An 18,611-nucleotide genomic window follows, 5' to 3' on the forward strand; every position below is an offset into this window, starting at 1 on the left:
ACGGGTGCTACAAACACTAAATGACTAATGAAGCGCAAACAAAGAAAAGTATTTTTAAAGCAAACTCAACACATTGTGCACTTGCCTCCTTATTTCCCGCGCTTTTTTCGGCAAGCGAAGACACATCGGTACCTGGAGATACGATCAAAGTAACTGTGTATGTGATTCGTTGATGTTATGAAATCAAGTGAGTTACCAAAGCGTAGTTTAGTCACCGAGATGTTAGTGCAATGACTAAGGTCATATTTTAAACGCAAAACTTTGCTTTTGAATGAAATTGTTTCATAGTTATTAAAAAATTCTTCAATTTTGACTAAAAATATGATATTAAGAAATGCCCGTCCCCCGGACAAAATCAATCGAGTTGGATCGTTGCTTAATCTTTTATGGTTTCAGGTTCCAGCCAAGACAGTTCTTCTCTTACGAAAATGGCCAACATAAGAAAATGCATCCTCTAGACTCTAGAGTCTAGCTAGATGCAACAAATAATTGCAGAAAAAATGATGTATATATTTGTGAAAACACATTGTTACATTTTCTATTCAAAACTTATATGCAAAAGTAAAAAAAGAAAAGTCACCTTCCGGAGGTCGCAATTGAGAGCTATGTGTTCTCGGATGAAGAGCCACCATAAGAAGAGGCTCCAAGATCCGGACAAGATCTCGCTCCTCCAAACACTGATGAAGCCAAGAAGATGCTACGGACGTAGCAACTGATGTTCCTCCGTCGTTCAAATGGAAAAGAGGGGACAGAATATAACTAGGATTGTTGTTAAGGGATAGGGAATCGATCACTGCAAAAAGACACCTGCAAGAGCAGCAAAATACAAAGCTATCAACAATCTTTTCAGAAGTTTAGCATTGTTTCAACGTACGCAGCTGTTGAAATAAAATATGAAGGAACTTATGATCGCTGGAATAAAACACTTGTTAATCCATTTTTTTGTGAATTGTAATGCCAATTAGTTGGTCTCATGGTAATTTTTTACATCTATCTCAGACCAAAAAAACAATTACGTTTTTCAGAAAAAAGCACCTGTTGAAATTTCGAAAATTTCCTCCGGTTTGCAAAGTGACCTTCTTGGACAGCAAAGTCTTTGTGAAGTGCCAGAAGCGGCAGAACTGTGCCAGAGCTTTAATTCGCACATTCTGCAAAATAACAAACAACAAATTTGATTTTTAAACTTGAGTTTGGTTAAATTTCGCTAGCCCGACATTGTTTTGTCAATGCTATCTTCATAATTAAAACGGCAATACAATTTAACGTGAGCGAGAAATAATGACTCAATTGTCCTATGATGAGTGTTCTGATGAGTCCTTCAGTGGCGATAAATCGAATTTTCTTCAAACTAACTTTCATTTGATTGTTGTATCTATTTTGCCACTGAGGTGCAATCGTAAATTTTTCACTCAATATTTATTGACTTCTAGAATAAATGTTCCATGAGTTTAATTTGTTGTAAACTAACAGCTGCTAACCAGCTTGACAAGCGTTTTTTGCTCTTTTTCACCACATCGCGGTTTATAAAGCTCAAAAAAAGCAACCGCTAGGTAGAAAACGATACAGGTCAAAGAAATAAGAGACTTTAAACAATTTTTTTTCTGTGCTCTTATCTATTATTGAAACTGCAGAAAGATTTGTTTAAACATACACCAGAAAAACGCTGAGCAAAATCAACAAAACATTCGTGTGCATTGCCTAAGATGAAAGAGAATAATCATAATTATTTGATCCAAAAGAAAGCACAACAAAACATCATTTCGTTTGTTTCAATAAAAAAAAAACAGTTTTTGATAACCGTAAAACTACTTTTAAAAAAAGGGTTTTTAATTTAAGAAAATAATGCCTAAAAAAACAGCTTTAAGCCGTTTTGAGATTTCGATTTACTTCAGGTAGAATTCAAACTTCCGGAAGTAAAGTTTTCTTCTACGAAAGCATGTTTTTGCTTCTCAACTTATTATCAAAAAAAATAACTCGGAGCAAAAATGTAAAACGCGTTTCGGGCGCTCAATAAACAGCACGCAGCCAACATACTTTGTCAGAATGCAGGATGTACTCCAAGAGAACATTTTCGCATCTGTCGTCAGGGCACATGGAGTGAAGACGGATCATCAACTGCACGCAGGTGAGATGATGACCACAAGATTTCGAATCAGCCATAATCTGGAAAAACGGAATCAAATTCTTTTAACTTGTTTTGTAAAGCATAGCACTGTGAATTAGTGAATGGAATGCTCGCCACAAATCAGGAGACGTGAGTTTGATGCTCGCTCGGGTCATGTCAAAAACTTTTCAAAAATAGCATCGAATCACCATCTGGTTTAGCACTGAGGTGGTATATATACAATTATACATATTATATAGGCTGCAGGTAATGTAATAACAATAGAGCAACGATACTACTGCACACCAAAAGAATTGTTACATTGCAAAACTCGATACTTTTTATCTGCAGCTACCAGGGTTGTAGTAGGTAGCTACCTAGGTAGGATGGTTTTTTTATATAAAATCCATTTTTTTAAAGGACGTGGCTATCTATTTATCTACAAAACTAGTGTTGCCAAATGAGAAATTCTGCTTAATTTGAGAAAACTTAAAAACTGTTAAGAAAAAAAACTTATAGCAACACCTGTGACGGAATAAAGCTTTTTCTGTAACTTTTAAAAGTGCTATTTTCAACAACTGAGAAATAAATACTGCAAAGTTTGGGTATTTATCGGGATTGGTATCTTTTCTAGCATTAATTTTGTTGCAATTAGTGCTAAAAAAAAACAAAAAAAAAACTAATTAAATTCTAGTTACATTTAGCAAGCTTAGCAACCAGGAGCATGATTTTTCACATGAACGCATATTGCATAGATGTTGCCAACTTATTCTTTAACCAATAAAAACCTATTGGCTGCTGGGCCTGGATATAACAACGTGACCTGCGGCGGCTTCCAACGCAAGAAGAAGACCAATAAACAAATTATACAAAAAAATTGTTTTTCGGCTATTTTTACATCATAAAACCCAGTTTTGCCTATAAAACCTGGGTTTTTTAACAAAAAGCCCGTTTTTGCCCATAAAAAAACGGGTGGTCTGGGCTAGTAAAAAAAAACTATTTTTTTTACAACCCTAGCAGCTCACAATGAAGCAACAGAACACAAGTTTTAATACCAAAGCAGTCCTGACAGGAATACAAGTAAAATCAAATAAAAAAGACATAATCTAGCTATGTCAAGGCTATGATGCTTGCTACGGCTTAGCTTAATATTTAAATTTATTGCAATAAAATATACACCTGCCACAACTTTTCAGTAACGTGCTGATAAAACCTTGTCTTTCCAGTCAGCACACACACGTGGGCGTACGACATAGGAGATAGCACAACCACCGACACTGTGCCAGCACAGGAGTCATCCTGCTTGCTGGGACCTGCGTATATAGGATTTGTTATCAAGGTCAATGATAATAAGTCTACACTAAAAAGACAACGTTCAACGCATGGAAGAGTTGTTTTCTATCAGGAATTCGTAACTGAGTGCTTTATTTCTGCGGGGGGGGGGGGGGGGGGGGGGGGCTCTGAGTAAAACTTGTATCCAATCTCTGCTGTTTGCAGCTGAATTTGAAAAACAATGTGATTGAATTTTTGCTTCTATATAGTTTGTCAACGTGTAGTTCTCAAGGACAATTATAAAGCGCCAAAAGAGTGTTATTTAAAGGGTTGTATAAATTTAAAGCATCAGTACTACCGAAATCAAATAAAACAAACTAATCAAAACAATTTACACGTCAATTTGAGTTGCAGCCTTCTATTAAACCAAAGTTACGCTTTTTACATCGCTTTAACGTTGTCTGACACTGAAGCGATGTAAAAACTCAACTTTCATTCACGGCACTCTTACGTTTTTTTCTGGCAACACTGGTGGCCAGGGAGATGAGATCCAACATGGTGGACACAGATGTGGATGGGATTTCAAAGAATGTCGTTACTGGACTGTAGCAATCGCATATGCACCAGAGCAAGCATTTGAGCCACCGTGGAAATCTGAAAAAAGACAATTGTTATAAAATAATTATCTTTTTCTGTCGAGTTTTTTAAAATTGATTGATACACCACAGACACAAATTGACACATTCTTTTGCGACGGCGTTCTATACTGAAAGGTTCCATTTACTGCACTGGGTGGTAAGCTGAGGGCACAAAACAAGATGGTCCGCTGTTTGAGTTTGATGCCACAAATACACGTAACTGGGCCTGTGTTGTAGCCCCACTAAACCATGGCAAAAATGATTATATCAAATATCAATACACATTTGTCGCAAAAAAAAACTCGTTAAAAGGTGTGCTGGTTCTACTGCGACCAAGGTTTTAAAGTAGCAGAAAAAAAAAAATCAATTTGCGTGATTATTGGAAACTGTGTTTCTGGGCTGAAAAACACTTTGGAAGTTTAATCCTGGTTTTGCAGAGGCTTTGAAACACTGGAGTAGTCTAATGGTTGACCGAGATGTTCAGTGTAAAGTTTCCGTTTGTTAAAGTGTTGTTGCCTCTGAAACATTTCATCAGCTTGGTCCCGCTGAATGGAGAGCTGTCTTTGAAATACACTGTTTGACAGCACTTTTAAGAGTCGAATCAGCGTCGCTAGATCTTGCGATGCCTTCGTAAACTAGCCTTCTGACTCTTTATCAATAAATCTTTATCATTACAATCTGTTAAAACCGCTTGTCGCAATCACTGCCATAAATGCAATGCAACAACTTCGAAGTGAACAGGTTCACACGAAACGAAAATGTAAAAGCTACACACAGCAAAATCCGCCACTTTTACATTGATTCAACGTCTGCACACGTTGAATCAATGTAAAAATGACGGATTTTGTTGTCTGAGTAACTAACCGTGAAATGGAAACTTTCTTCTCTCGTTCGTCTGAAGACGGGTAGGATTGCCCATTGCAGAATAACGGAAAGCAGGCGAAGTCGAGCAAGAGCTGACATGTCAGTTTAAATATTTCAACCAGTTCAGTCTGGTTCGTATATTTTAAGCACTTCTTGACATCATCTGAAAAGAAATACAAACTTTAAAGATTTTCGTTCGTCATTTTGCATGCCCGAAAACGTCATATTCTCGAATGCCATAATTTTGCCTCTACGTAGAAACAGCATTACAAAATGTGAAATACAAACCACACCAATGCTACACTGACCGCAGCCGCAGGTAGCACATCGGTTGATTCGAGGGCTGCTTACATTGTATCACTGTAAAATTGGTCTAATTTGCGGGCTAAGGTTGATATGACATTTCACAACGTTAGTTTAACTTCGGAAGACGAAGAAAGAATCAACTAACAACCTGTGCATGGTTGATGCGATGGAATAGAAGAACTTCCATGTTTCTTCTGAAGAGGTTTTGGGTCTCCAGGATCCTGATTATTCTTCTGGATCTCTAGATTTGCGACACAAAGATTGATGGAATCTCTGCAGAAAATGTGATTTTTTTATAATCTGACAAAAGTGAAATCCAAAGAAAAAAAGATTAGAAGCGTTCAAACAGCAAAATCCATGATTTTTACATTGATTTAACGTCTGCAGACGAATTTTTGCCAATTTTTAGGATGTTGCTGGTGTCAAATGTTAAAACAACGTTGTTTGATATAAAAGTGGAAGTATTTTATTTGATGCGTTGGTTAAAGAGTCATTTTAATGGAACGAGACGTGATTGCATTTAGATGAGCTAAGTCTTTTACATCGGGCAGACGTAAAGCGACAATGAAAGACCAAAAATGAGTCCATTGTTGAAAAATTTGTCTTCGGCTTGAAAAGGCCTCTTGGAAAGCTATGGGTTCTGTTAAATTGCTAAAACCATGAAATTGCAATCAACATCGGCAATTTGAAACATCCACTTGCAAAAGAAATGTTGTTCATTTATCGGTTTATCCCATCCGCTAAGTGTCGCTGAATGCTGAAAGCTAACCCGACAATCACTCAGTTTATTTAAACGGCGAAAGAAACTCTGCAGTCAGAGCAGGTGATCGCCAGAAAGTCTGAGAACTTTTGTTTATGTTATCATATGCTTAACTACGGATCTATTCAAAATCGACCGAAAATGATTTTTCCCGACCTGTCACATGATAATCGGAGTTCGACGAGTTTACAGAAGTACTCGTTGAAGAGGTCAGAGCATTGGGAAACGTCTCGCTGAATCGCCGGGTTCCTAGAGTTGGACAGCAGCGTCTCTTTAGATGAGGACTGCGTTACCTATGGATGACATGCAAAGAAAAAGTCATAATTAACTTTTAAAATGAAGAGGTTACAACAACAGAAAATTAAAATTTTTTTGCGCTAGAAATTTAACTAGCACACGTTAAGATTGCTTCATTGTTAAAAAATACTTTCTTTAAAGTCAATGATACAATGGAAAGTTAATAGCGCAATGAAATTGACAGAAATGCCACTGTCGTCCTACGAGCTTCTGTAGTCTAGTGCCTTTATCACCACATATGGCTAATGCTTTCACGGACTATCGGAGACGCCTGAAGAGCAACCAGTTTGTCTCGTCATCCGAGGAATTCAGACTTTCTGATCTACTTGGTGGGCCAACGACGGTGGCTACAATCGTAGGTATGACCTGAGATCTATACCTCAGCGCCACACACCCAGGAAGAGGAAGATGCCACCCTCCGTACGTGCACGGTCGAGTGAAATAACCCGACGCTTGTATGAAAGATGGCAATTTGATTCAGGTAACCCATTATTTCCGAACCATGGGAAAGTATACGCATACATCAACGGACTACAGACGTGCACTGCTCCATGTCACAGCTCATTACATTTCTGCTGCTTTAAGTTTTAATTGTTTTTCATGACTGAAGTGTCACACGTACAGCTAAAAAAGAAAGCACTTTGGACATGCGTTCAGGCCAATGTTTGAGAATCAGTGCGGAAAATACACAATCACACTTTTGCCTTGCATTTTGTCCATTGAGCCATTCTTACCGGTTCTGACTTCGCTTCATTCATAGAAGAAGCAATTTCATCACTTTGCACGGGCTGAATCAAGTCCAGCAGAACGTTGCAGGTTTCAAGGCCCAATTTCAATTCCTCGATGCTAAACTGCGGTAGAGAGTTGACCAACAAACTGATGATATCGTACAGTAAGTTGGGCAGGTGGCACGTTTGGATCTGTTGAAATGACGCGTTTCTACGTATTTATAATGTTACATGGGATCAGCAGTAATGACAAATATTATATATAAAAGTTTAGCTTGAACGAGTCAAATCACTGTGGTATTAACATTTCTAGCTGGTAAAATTTGCTTCTTTCTGCATCGATTCAATGTCTGCAGACGTTGAATCAATGTAAAAAGAAGCAATTTAAAAAGAATAAAGAGTCTTGCTGTAATCATGAAAGACTGTGGGCTCACGCAGTGAATTTCCAAACCGAAAATCAGTTCACTTTAAATCGATTAAACTAGGGGTTCCCAACCTGGGGGCCATGGCCCCCTAGTGGGCCATAAGCCTTTTTCAAGGGGGCCATGGAAATAACGTAAAAAAAATTTTTTTTTTAAATTTATCATTTCCAAGTTCAGTCCAACACTATATAACAAAAGATATAAATTAAAATTTAATAAAAAACTAGTACATTTTGCCCAAATCTTCATGAAATTGCCCAAATCTTTATTCTTTCAAAAGGTTGAAAAAAATAGAGGGGCCATTGATTTTTCAAATTTTTTAAAGAGGGCCACGGTATAAAAAAAAGGTTGGGAACCCCTGGACTAAACGACTGTAATTTGCAGAAATAACTGGTGGAAACACCAATATTGTTTTTAAAGAAAACACACCTCTTGATAACTGTCAACGTTGACAATACGAAGCAGAAGGCAAGTAAGATTACAAACTTCCGCGTAAGACGTCGTTGGCTGACGTGTGTCGTCGCTGCGAAAGGAAAGATTCTGTTAGTCCAAGAAAGTGATGAGCCATTTTTTCTGAGAATCCCCAAAATGCCCCAATGAATATCAAGCATTTAAGTGACATTTTAATTCAAGTTAAAATTTCATTATAATTTTCACGTAAAGACGACCGAATATTTCAACCAAAAACTTTTTAAAGTAAGCTTCTATGAATATGAGGTAACACCTGAAGAGGAGTTCTGACCAGCATCGCACAGATGAGACAATGAAAATCGAAAGGTGGCTTGGTAGCATTTGGTGGCTTGGAAGGTTGCAAGAATAGAAAAATAACTAAATTTTTGCATTATATTTCTGGATGAAATGGACGATTACACTTTCTGAACTGCCCATAAAAAATAAAACACTCAAAGACTTTACATTATCTTTGTGTAAACAAATTACCTTGTGCGGTAAATTTTGTGAATGGCAGGATTGGGAGCAAAATATTTTTTATTTTAATTCACAGATTTTCTGTCACAGTGATTCCAACTTATTGCCAACGAGCTTAATGATCGATTTTTAATTTCGAAATATTTATGTTTTAGCTGAATCCAACCATCATTCGCCGTCTTATGACATTACACAAATGTAAATTTTGAAGTTCAAGCAAGATTTTAAGCCTACACAAGCAGTTGAAGTGGACAATTGCATATATATTGACATCAATTATGATTCATGTGTTTTGAAGTGCATCCGAGCACAAGCATCTATTTTGCTTAGTAAAATGAGTTTTTCAATTAAAACCACAAATTACGTCTTTAATACGTTGAGAGTGAGCGACACGTACAAGAGTCACGTGCCACTGACAGTCCAACACCAAAATAGTTTGAAAATTCTAGACTTAATATTTAAACAGAAGAAAATTAAATGCTGTTATAGACAGCACCCATGCAACATCACGTTAAAATATAAATAAAAAGGAATTTAGCTTGGAATATGAAGGAATTGGATTAAAGATTATACAATACATACTATATCCGAATTTAATCTGGATTGAAATAGGCTGTCCAAGTCGGTCGTCCGAGGTTGGCTAAATGAATGGGTAGGCACTTTTACATCACCCACTCGTCGAAGAGCGCCTGCTTTTCAATGTGAAATTGCGTTGTGTTTTGTTTAGTCACAATTTTCCTTATAAACTTCATTGATTGCAGTCATTAAGATCCTTCTTGCACTCAGTTCAGTTGCAGAAGAAAAAATAGTATTAGCAGAGGGTGGGAATCGAACCCACGAAATCGAAATTACTACTCCTCTGCCCTAACCATTAGGCAACGGTGGTTGTGGCAAAGCATTCAGTTAAATTTCTTTGTATCAAAATTTTTCGATCAGAATATCACGTGTCGAGTCACATGACTGAAATCAGCTGAATCGCGAGTGAACATGTCACGCATGATTGCGTACCTTTTCGACGAGTGGGTAATGTTAAAGTGCCTACCAAGTGAATGGGAAGCACTTAAGCAACTGACTGACGGTGGAAAGGTTGTCAGATCGACAACCCAGGAGTTCGCAACTGTATCTCAGCAAGGCACTCAATGACACACTTCAGCAACATACTTCTGCTATCATCAAACACATGTCATATAATAATACTTTGAGCATTTTTTGCACATTCAGTAGCTCGAACGGCATCAAAATATATTTGTGGATTAAGAAAGGACGTGGGGCATCTAAATTCAAGGAGCAGTTATTGCCAGTTGGTATAAAATGCAGTGTATATTCCTGTGGCAGTCCATCAAAATTGCGCATCTACTCATTTCTGCTACTTTTTGTAGAATGAATTTTGACCCCATGATGTGTTGCTTGTCGCGTTAAGTCCAGCGTAACCTGTTTCTTCACTCCTCATCAAAAATTTTTCAACACGTGTTCTTCTAATTGCATTTTTCTATTCATGGCTATTATAGTTGTTTCTAATAGGGATGCTGCAAGCTTAATTTTTTTTTATTCAAATAAAGTTAAACTTTAAATGATCGTGGTGTGAGGTTGTCCATCTATCTTCAGTACTTCAGTATAACATAATCTGCTTTGTAACTAAAATATAACCATTTTTGAAAATATGGATGAAAACAAGACATACTTTTCATCACGTGAATCCCTCTTCTGCGTCTTGGACTGATGCAATTGGTAGGATAGAAACTGCCAGATGTACCCGGATTCAAACACGCCGAGGAGCAGATTGGCAGTTTTCGAAATTTCGGATAATCTGGCGGCTTTGTTGTCCACCCCTTCGTCATTGGCGGACGCCCTGTTTATAAACAAGAAAAAATAAATATTTGAAGAGCTGAGAGGTACCGCGTCTAGCTGAAGATCAAGCGAGCACAAGTTCAATTCCCAACCTCAACACTTTTTTGCTTTTTACATGACGTGTTTAAACTTTTCCCATCATGATCAAGACAACGCTTTCCAGAAAAAATATGGTAATTTAACAACAACAAGTAAGGTGACAACGTTTGCAGACGTTAAATCAATGCAAAAACCGACTGCTTTGCTGGATAGCTGATAAAAAAAATTGAAAATGAATGTCAAGAAGTAGCTATTGCTTTCGGCAACCCCATTAAGAATCGTTGTATCAATCACACCAGCCTCACTTTCTTCAAGCAGCACTGTGTGTGTGACGTCATCGTGATCACATGCCACTTATGACGAAATAGTACAATAAATTTTGAGCCACAAAGTTTCTGTATGCAGAGTAGATTCATAGCGCTAGTCGGAAGCATGAACACTTAAACAGGCATACCACTTGAACTAAGGAAAAATGGTGTTTTGGTTTGCCAATACTTTTCTACCATTCATTAAGAACAAAATGATACACTATTGTATTGCGCGTAAAGTCTGTCTCTCTTATGCAGCGTCTGCCTTTGGTGATCCACCAAAACTGCACTCAGAGACCAATTCATGGTCATAACCCAGAGATTAAAGGTGAAGAATCACTGATAGAAATAGTGACATGTAACCTCACATCCGCAGCAGCACACGAAGAATGACACAAACGCACAAGTTGTTTTAAAAAAAAATGGTTGTCAAGTTGTTTGGGAATTTTCCGTTGCATCAACGCTTCATAGATTAGCTTTCAACATTTACAAACGGCAGCGTAATGCATTCAATCGAAACTAAAACCTTATAAAATGACAAGCTAGCTGATACTCGTCGCTGGAATCGAAGCACTTCCCAGACAACGTTTGCAGACGTTGAATCAATGTAAAAATGACGGATTTTGTTGTCAAAACTCCAAAAAGTGAGACTTACTTTGAGCAGCCGTATTTCCTCGTCACAAAGTCAACAGCAGCTTTCAACAATCTGTGAAAAGTGATTCAAATTTTAACAACTAGTTTCGTAAAACTGACAAAGATGCAAAAAAATGTTCCAAAACAAATAAACAGAAAAAATTTAAGGATTTCACACCTTCCTACCGAATAAACAGCATATACCGGTATGCTAAACTTCCTGCTAAATCTAGTATTTTGAATCGAAAAACAGCAAAAAAACGCTGGCTAAACGTTATAATTTAAATGTTTATAAGTCAGGATGTAATCTGAGCAGGCATACATCAACGAAGTGTCATTTGACAAAAAAATTGTACAAAAATCTTTTTGAGAATAACCAGAACATAATCAGGAATAGTCATAAAAATAAAGCATTGTGAAAAAAAGAGTGTTTTTATGGTTTTTATTTCTACAAATCTCCATCCAAATCATATAAGAAACTTTGCATTCTACCTGAAGACATCAAGAAGTAACGCTTCAATAACAACTGGTCCGATCTCGGCTTTGTCCAACAAGCTGATCAGTATACGGAAAGGATACAGCTCTTCGAGAACAGAGACCTACAAAGGGATAATGTACGCAGACGTTAAATAAATGTCAAAAACACAGATTTTGCTAATTGGAATTAGAGTAAATATTTTTGAACGAAAAAATCTTATATTAAAAAATTACCTAAAAACATATCTTCGTTGTGTTGACAGCATAGACTCAATGTATAAGATTAGGGGCGCGCAGTAATCTTATTGAAAGGCATTTTCAACCAGATATACATAATAAACGTTGCCAATCAAGTTTACGTTATTTCAACGACCCTCAACGTTGCCAGGCGTTGGAATTATGTAAAAATGGTAACATTGAAACAACAATTACCCGGAAATTGTAAAAAGAACGGATTTTAATGTCTGAAAAAAACGGGAAATTACGGACTACCTTGCGAGTTTCAGCAAACATGCTTATCCCTACTGCTTAAAAACTATTCTTACCACCTTAATGCTGCAATCGAAACGAAACAAAAGAACACAACATCACTTGTTTTGTTGCTTCACAATCCGCGATCTTCTTCCGTTGAGAAATCAAGATTTGTAAGATTGCATCGGTGAGCAGTTCTTTAGAATAAACGTCAAAATAAGTTTCCCTGTTGTCATGGTCTGCACCGCCAGTGCTTGATACCCTCTTCACCAGGTCGTGACCTGTCGGTGAAACAAGTTTCCATGACACTGTTTGAATCAATTTCAAACAATCAGAAAATTTTGATAGAAATAAAAAATTTAATAGAATGGTCGCCCATTTTTTTAAGCTGTATTAGTGTTCTTTTTCTGCTACGTTTTGGAATATTCGATTTTAAAGCAGTATGATTCCACAAGGATCCACTTTGAAGTTAAAATGAAAATAAATACATCGCTTCAATGACACAAATTTAAGGTTTACCGCGTTTTTTTCTGTGTTTTGAGGTTAACGCGTATGTATACTATAATCGACTCTTATAAGCGTTCAAAGGCCCAAATTCAAACAAACATGATCATATGTTACCTAACAACCAGGAATAGAGTCTTCTGTTTAGTGACATATCTCTTCTCAGTAGACACTGGAGGGCAGCAAGGAGAAGCTCACAGCAGTCATGGCGAGATATTGGGATATTTGAAAGGGGACAGCACAATATGAGAACGTCTAAAGACGCTCGCTGGGTTAATACACTGTTGTCTTGTAATGATTCCCGCAATGCACGGACCTGTGAATGATGTAAACACACGCATATATGGACTTTTGCTTCAGAAAACGCTTACAAAGCAAAGAGATTTGTGCAATGCCATGACAGGCCTTTATTTACTTGAAGTGGAGTAACTCCGTTATGACGAAAGCAAAAACAGTTTCTAAAACGTTTTAAATGAAACTAGTTAGCAAATGCTGCAAATGGATACGCAGTCTGATCAGAAGAATAGAACTTGAAAAACGATCAACTGAATTTGTGGTTCCTGTTTTCAGGTCTCACTTCAAAGTTTTGACTTCGCAAGCACAGCGGATTACTACTTTGCAACGTTGTCTTAAACTTAAAGCAGAAAAAAGCTTTCAATAAAGAAACATCTTCTTGCTTATGAAGCAGTAATTTATGCATCATCCATTCATCTCTCAACTGCTACAGTCAGTGCACTGTATCAGTGTAGCGATTTATAAGGTCCACATGTCTCGTAGGTCGAAAAAATTGAACAATTTTAACATATAAAATAAAAAACCTGATAAAGCTAGATGGAAACTCGCCGTTACAGTTTTCACGAGTTTTCATACCATGACAAAAACATCGGACCCAATGATGTAAAGCTGGTCGTCAGTTGATTTCGCTCTGTCAAACCTCCTGATAATAAGCTGCACGGCGAAGAGCCGGACGAGAGATGAGGAAAGGACGCATCGCCAAACTGCTGCGAAGAATTCGAACTTTCCCACTTTCTCGCATACGCGGTCAAGAAGGGCGTCTGTGCGCTGAAAGTGCTCTGTGCCTTCTTCCAGACCTGAAAAGAAAAATCTGTAAGAAAAGACTTTCGACTTGACTCAGAGTAACTGTCTGGTTTATGGTATGTGATAAAAGTTAATATTTTGCAAGGTAGTCAATTAACCTTGCTATTTTGGGTTTTACTTCTGCAAGTGTGCCAGCACTTGCATTCTCTAACTTGTTTCGGAAACTAGTTTTGTTCCCTAAAAAACGACTTGTGTTCAGCAAAACTTTTATAGGCACTGCAGCAAGATTTCCAAAGAACGAAAATTACATTACCTGCAAACAAGTTAACTAACTGTGTCATACTCAGTCCTTCTAAATCAAGTCGAAAGTCATACTGCTCTGATTTTTACATTTACTGTCCAACCAGCTAAAACAGAGCTTTAAAAACTATCAGAACTTCACGGTATTTTCTTGTTCAAGAACAAGATGAATTAAAGCCACATTCCGTTTTTTACGAAAAGCCATAATAATATGAAAAAAAATCATAAAAAACTTCAATAACACCTTGAAAATAAAATGTGTTTGTTGACGCCAACCACGGCAGCACACCTAGTCAATCAAGAGAGTTGATCCAATGAAGTAAATATGTACAGTAGCTCATTAATTTTTGATAGCCATTTTTACAAAAATATGAATGAGAGGCAGCAGCAGCATGAAATCAAAGTAAACTACTGCACACTTGCAAATCCACCATTGCTTGATGCTTACCTGGCAACAATCCTAACAACATCCCATCAAGACAACTGCATAGAGCAGCATCAAGTGGCAGGAAATGTGTCTCGTATAAATTTAGCAAAACAGGCTTTACTTGCATGGATGCATTGGCAAGTAGAGGGAAGACACCCATACTGTAAAAATATAAGTAATTTGATTCAACATCATTTTAGGCACAAGTAAAAAATTATTAACCAACTGCAGAATTCGATGATTTGCCTGTAACAGAAGAAGGTTTGAATGTTTAAATTTTGTAACATAGAAACTTCTATTATTAACATCGATTCAGTAAGCTATAAAGACAAGCTTGAAAACATATCTAGCATGATACAAAAAAGTCAAATTCAATCCATGACTTGACATACGCATAAATGTAGAGGTCTGTCTTTAAACGATCAGTTTCAATGATTTTAAATATGGAATTATAGACATCTAGAGCTTTCAAATGAACTCCACCAGGCAACGCTGGGTGCATGCACTGTGCAAGCCGTTTCCCAATTGTTATCTTTTTAGGAATTATCTTGAACTTTGGATTGAGAACCTGCAAAAAAATGAAACAAAAGTTACACAGTATTCACATTGAAGTGAAAAAGATACATACCGGTACACAAGTATATCTTACATCAAATGAAGCTATTAGTCTCTAAAACCCTTTACAAGTTGTTCCATGCTTGTTTGGAATCATCAGAATGTTCTTATTGAAATAAATAGAATTCTATGGAAAGGGTTATAGAGACTAGTAACTGCATTTGATATAATTCACTCTGCTTGGCAGTACTTTTTATAGTATATATTAATTGACCATTCAGTACACCTTACAATTTATAAAGAAATTGGCAAACATTCTAGCTCTTATAACTATATATCGAAATTGAAAACGATTTTAAAATGTCAGAAATATAAACTACAACAATGTGTGTGATATTCAAATCACGAAATTAAATTATAGCACACAGTACAGACCTTGTTTAATTTTCCTAGAGCCGAGATAAGATCTGCCCACTCGCTTGATGATTCAAAGCTTCGCAAAGCTTTGTCGATCGCACTCATATACTGCCTGTATTTGGGGTTGTCCAACATACAGTTGTCTCCTACAGATGACATTTTATGATGTCACTCGACAATCAGTTTATATCATGAAAAAAATATGTCCGTTCAGTTGTTCTTTTCTTAGTGCAACTTATCACCATGCTTTAAAATGTAGGTACATATTGTAATTTTTCTAATAACTTCCTAAAAAATAATAACTCTATACAAATAAACAATAAAACATAGAAACTCAAAATGTAGGAAGAAACAGATACACAGGTTCATGCTTGAATAAAATAGCCTAGGTCTTGATCAGTACAGTACTGGCACTTCATCCTGTAGGTGCAACCCAAAATTGGGTTGCCAGAATACTTTTTTGGGTTACTTGTTTTTTACAAAAATGAGAAATGTTTAAAGCACGAGAAGTTTTGCTTCATGCCTTTAAAAAAAATATCAGTATAGCCTACTCTTGGGTTGCACAATTGAAAAAAACTCTATTTTTTAAAAAAAACGTTGAGTCACTTTTAACAAAGGTTAGGAACCACTAAATTAAAGCAATTTATGGTAAATAGGATGTTCTAAATCAGTAATTCCAAACTTTAAATCTAGATTTAATAGACCTTTCAGATTATTTTTAAAAATTTCTTTTCAAGATTTTTGTTTTCCATTGCACCATAATAAACACTTGACAGATAGATAAATTAGTTGGAAAATTCTTGCCTATGTGGTGCAGGTGCATGCTAAGGCAAGCTTATGTGTACCGGTATAACTTCTAAGACTCTCTATTTTTTCACATTTTTTTGAAATTCGTATGAGATGAAATTGTAATTTGTTTTGAGTAAGTTATATATAGTTTGTCGCCAGGTCCTAAATTTACACAAACCCAGTTTTAAGACTTCGACCTAGAGAACCTGAAGTCAAAAACCTTTTGAGGCGGAAAGTAAATTATTGTTTAATGCTAACCTTAATCCTTAAGCAGATTAAATTGCCTTCGTTTATGACATCACTAAAGATATTGCCACCCGGAAATAGCCTCGCCTTTTAATTGCTTCACTCGCCTGTAAAATGAATTTGATTAGGCCTATACCACTGGATAGTAGGGATGGGCAAAATAGAATAATTAGCTATTCTAGAATACTGAAACCGAATATAGAATACAGATATCTATTCTAGAATAATTGACCGTTTTTACCATCAACACATTTTAATGATTTTACAAAAACAATGAACATCACAAAATTGCTTATTGCAGTGTAACAAATTTAGGCTTTTGAAATGTTCACCAGTCAAACGAGATCTCATCTTGGTGGCAGTTAGTGTTGGGTGATACATCGAATTAAAATTTTCGATACGATACGATATCTTTTCAATATTGATATTTATTTCAATTTTATTTGATGTTTTAACTATCACAGTCCTAACTCGTAACTGCAAACCCTTACAAAAACGTTACCGAGGCCAAACGACAAAAGTTGAAATTGCCTCGGCAATTGCTTTGAACGTTTATTACGAAAAAAATTGTACCAAAACATGTAAAATGAAAAGCGAAAAATCTACTAGAGTAGTCCATTGATTTAATTTTCCCGGCGGGTGATATTGCGTAACAACAATGCCTAAAAAGAAATTTACGTTTGTTTTACATTAATTCGACATCTAGCGACGTTGAATTATCTTAAATTAATAGCTCCCTGCAAGAAGATTGCCTCGATTTACGTATGCACTAACATAGTTTCGGTACAATTGGGATACTGCGAGCAACACAAAGTCTCTTTGATAAAGAACTAGCTGTCAGAATCGAAATCATCAGATGCTGTATCGGAAAATGAGGTTTTCGTGTCATCAGACACATCAAGAGGCTCATCGCTTGGCTGTAAATCTACACTGTCTTTGCCGTTCGCAACGAAGCGTCCACGTTTTGCGGCTTTCGTGCTTTGATACCCATCCACACGCCTCTTTCGCAGAGCTCCATCAGGGTATTGACTAAAGAACAAATCTATGGCTGTGGCATAACGACTGGCAAGAATGTCTAACCCTAACCTTACAAGCGCTCGTGTGGCCTCGGCAATCGGCATTTTTATTGTCGACGCCAATTTCAAAGACTGAGAAACTTTTTTCGTAATTAGAACAAAAGCATCGAAAAGTATCGAAATATCGACTATTTTTTCAAATATTGTATCGTTTTGTTTTTTTCAATATCGCCCAACACTAATGGCAATTTAATCTGCACTTGAAAAACATCTCTCTGAAGAAGCAGATGTGGCAGTTACACAAAAATATTGCGCTTGACAAGAAAGATCTCTTCAATGCGAACAACGAAACTCGTACGTTTTTCCTATAGGAAAAATGCATTAAATCGGGGTTGCATTAAATCGATAAACAATTCTACTTTCGCTGCAGCGAATTTGTTGCGACCAGACGGAGCAGTACGGAGTCGATCGTTAAAGCGGTTTCAATTATCCAATTTCATATGCATTTTGAAACCGGTTAGGCTTCACAACTGGTTATTCTATATTCGGTATTCTATTTTGCCCATCCCTACTGGATAGATCTACGGTAACTATCATGGGTGCAACCTAGTTTGTACCCTGAAAAGATCGAGAAAAAAAATTAAAAAAGCTAAAGTTGCTGATCGCAGTTTTCGCAAACATTTTAAAATTTTCCCCCTGAAAAGATTGAGGGAAAAACGCAGTTTCCGCAAACAAACAAACTGAAAAGATCGAGAAAAAAAATAGAACAAAGCCGAAGTCGCTGATCGGTGTTTCCGTTTTTCCGCAAACATTTCAAAATTTCCGGTAATGATCCTAAGAGTTTGCCGAGGTCGCTGATCGCAGTTTCAGCAAACATTTTTAAAGGGTTAGGGTTAGGAAAAGATCAAGAAGAAAAAATTAAAAAGAGCCGAAGTCGCTGATTGGAGTTTCCGCAAACAAACAAACTGAAAAGATCGAGAGAAACAAATAGAACAAAGTCGAAGTCGCTGATAATCGCAGTTTCCGTTTTTCCGCAAACATTTTAAAATTTCTGGTAATGATCCTAAGAGTTTGCCGAAGTCGCTGATCGCAGTTTCCGCAAACATTTTAAAAGGGTTAGCGTTGATTAGAGTTTCCACAAGCATTTTAAAATTTCCGTTAATGATCCTAAGAGTTTTTGTTTGTTTGCGGAAACTGCGATAAGCAACTTTGGCTTTTTTTAACT

The 18,611-nt window shown here is 36.8% G+C and overlaps 2 protein-coding genes across 2 annotated transcripts; both read right to left on the minus strand.

Annotated features, from left to right (window-relative positions):
• Positions 1–16: 16 nt before the first annotated feature.
• On the minus strand, positions 17–3,979 carry LOC145780585 (protein DOP1A-like). Its single transcript, XM_082592210.1, has 6 exons — positions 3,888–3,979; positions 3,284–3,417; positions 2,035–2,163; positions 1,036–1,148; positions 581–807; positions 17–132 (listed from the first exon to the last, which is right to left on the minus strand). Exons 1-6 carry the CDS (start codon positions 3,931–3,933, stop codon positions 17–19), a joined length of 765 nt encoding a protein of 254 aa, XP_082448336.1. The 5' UTR covers positions 3,934–3,979.
• LOC145780586 (protein DOP1A-like) lies at positions 3,959–15,494 on the minus strand. The gene is made up of 15 exons (XM_082592211.1): positions 15,354–15,494; positions 14,756–14,931; positions 14,385–14,524; positions 13,469–13,689; positions 12,716–12,914; positions 12,215–12,375; positions 11,639–11,745; positions 11,169–11,219; positions 10,000–10,167; positions 7,821–7,914; positions 6,976–7,161; positions 6,101–6,237; positions 5,333–5,457; positions 4,893–5,041; positions 3,959–4,030 (listed from the first exon to the last, which is right to left on the minus strand). The coding sequence occupies exons 1-15, from the start codon at positions 15,492–15,494 to the stop codon at positions 3,959–3,961; spliced, it is 2,127 nt and encodes a 708-aa protein (XP_082448337.1).
• Positions 15,495–18,611: the final 3,117 nt, after the last annotated feature.

This window comes from Aplidium turbinatum, chromosome 12 (genome assembly GCF_918807975.1).
Source record: "Aplidium turbinatum chromosome 12, kaAplTurb1.1, whole genome shotgun sequence".
Taxonomy (NCBI): Eukaryota; Metazoa; Chordata; class Ascidiacea; order Aplousobranchia; family Polyclinidae; genus Aplidium; species Aplidium turbinatum.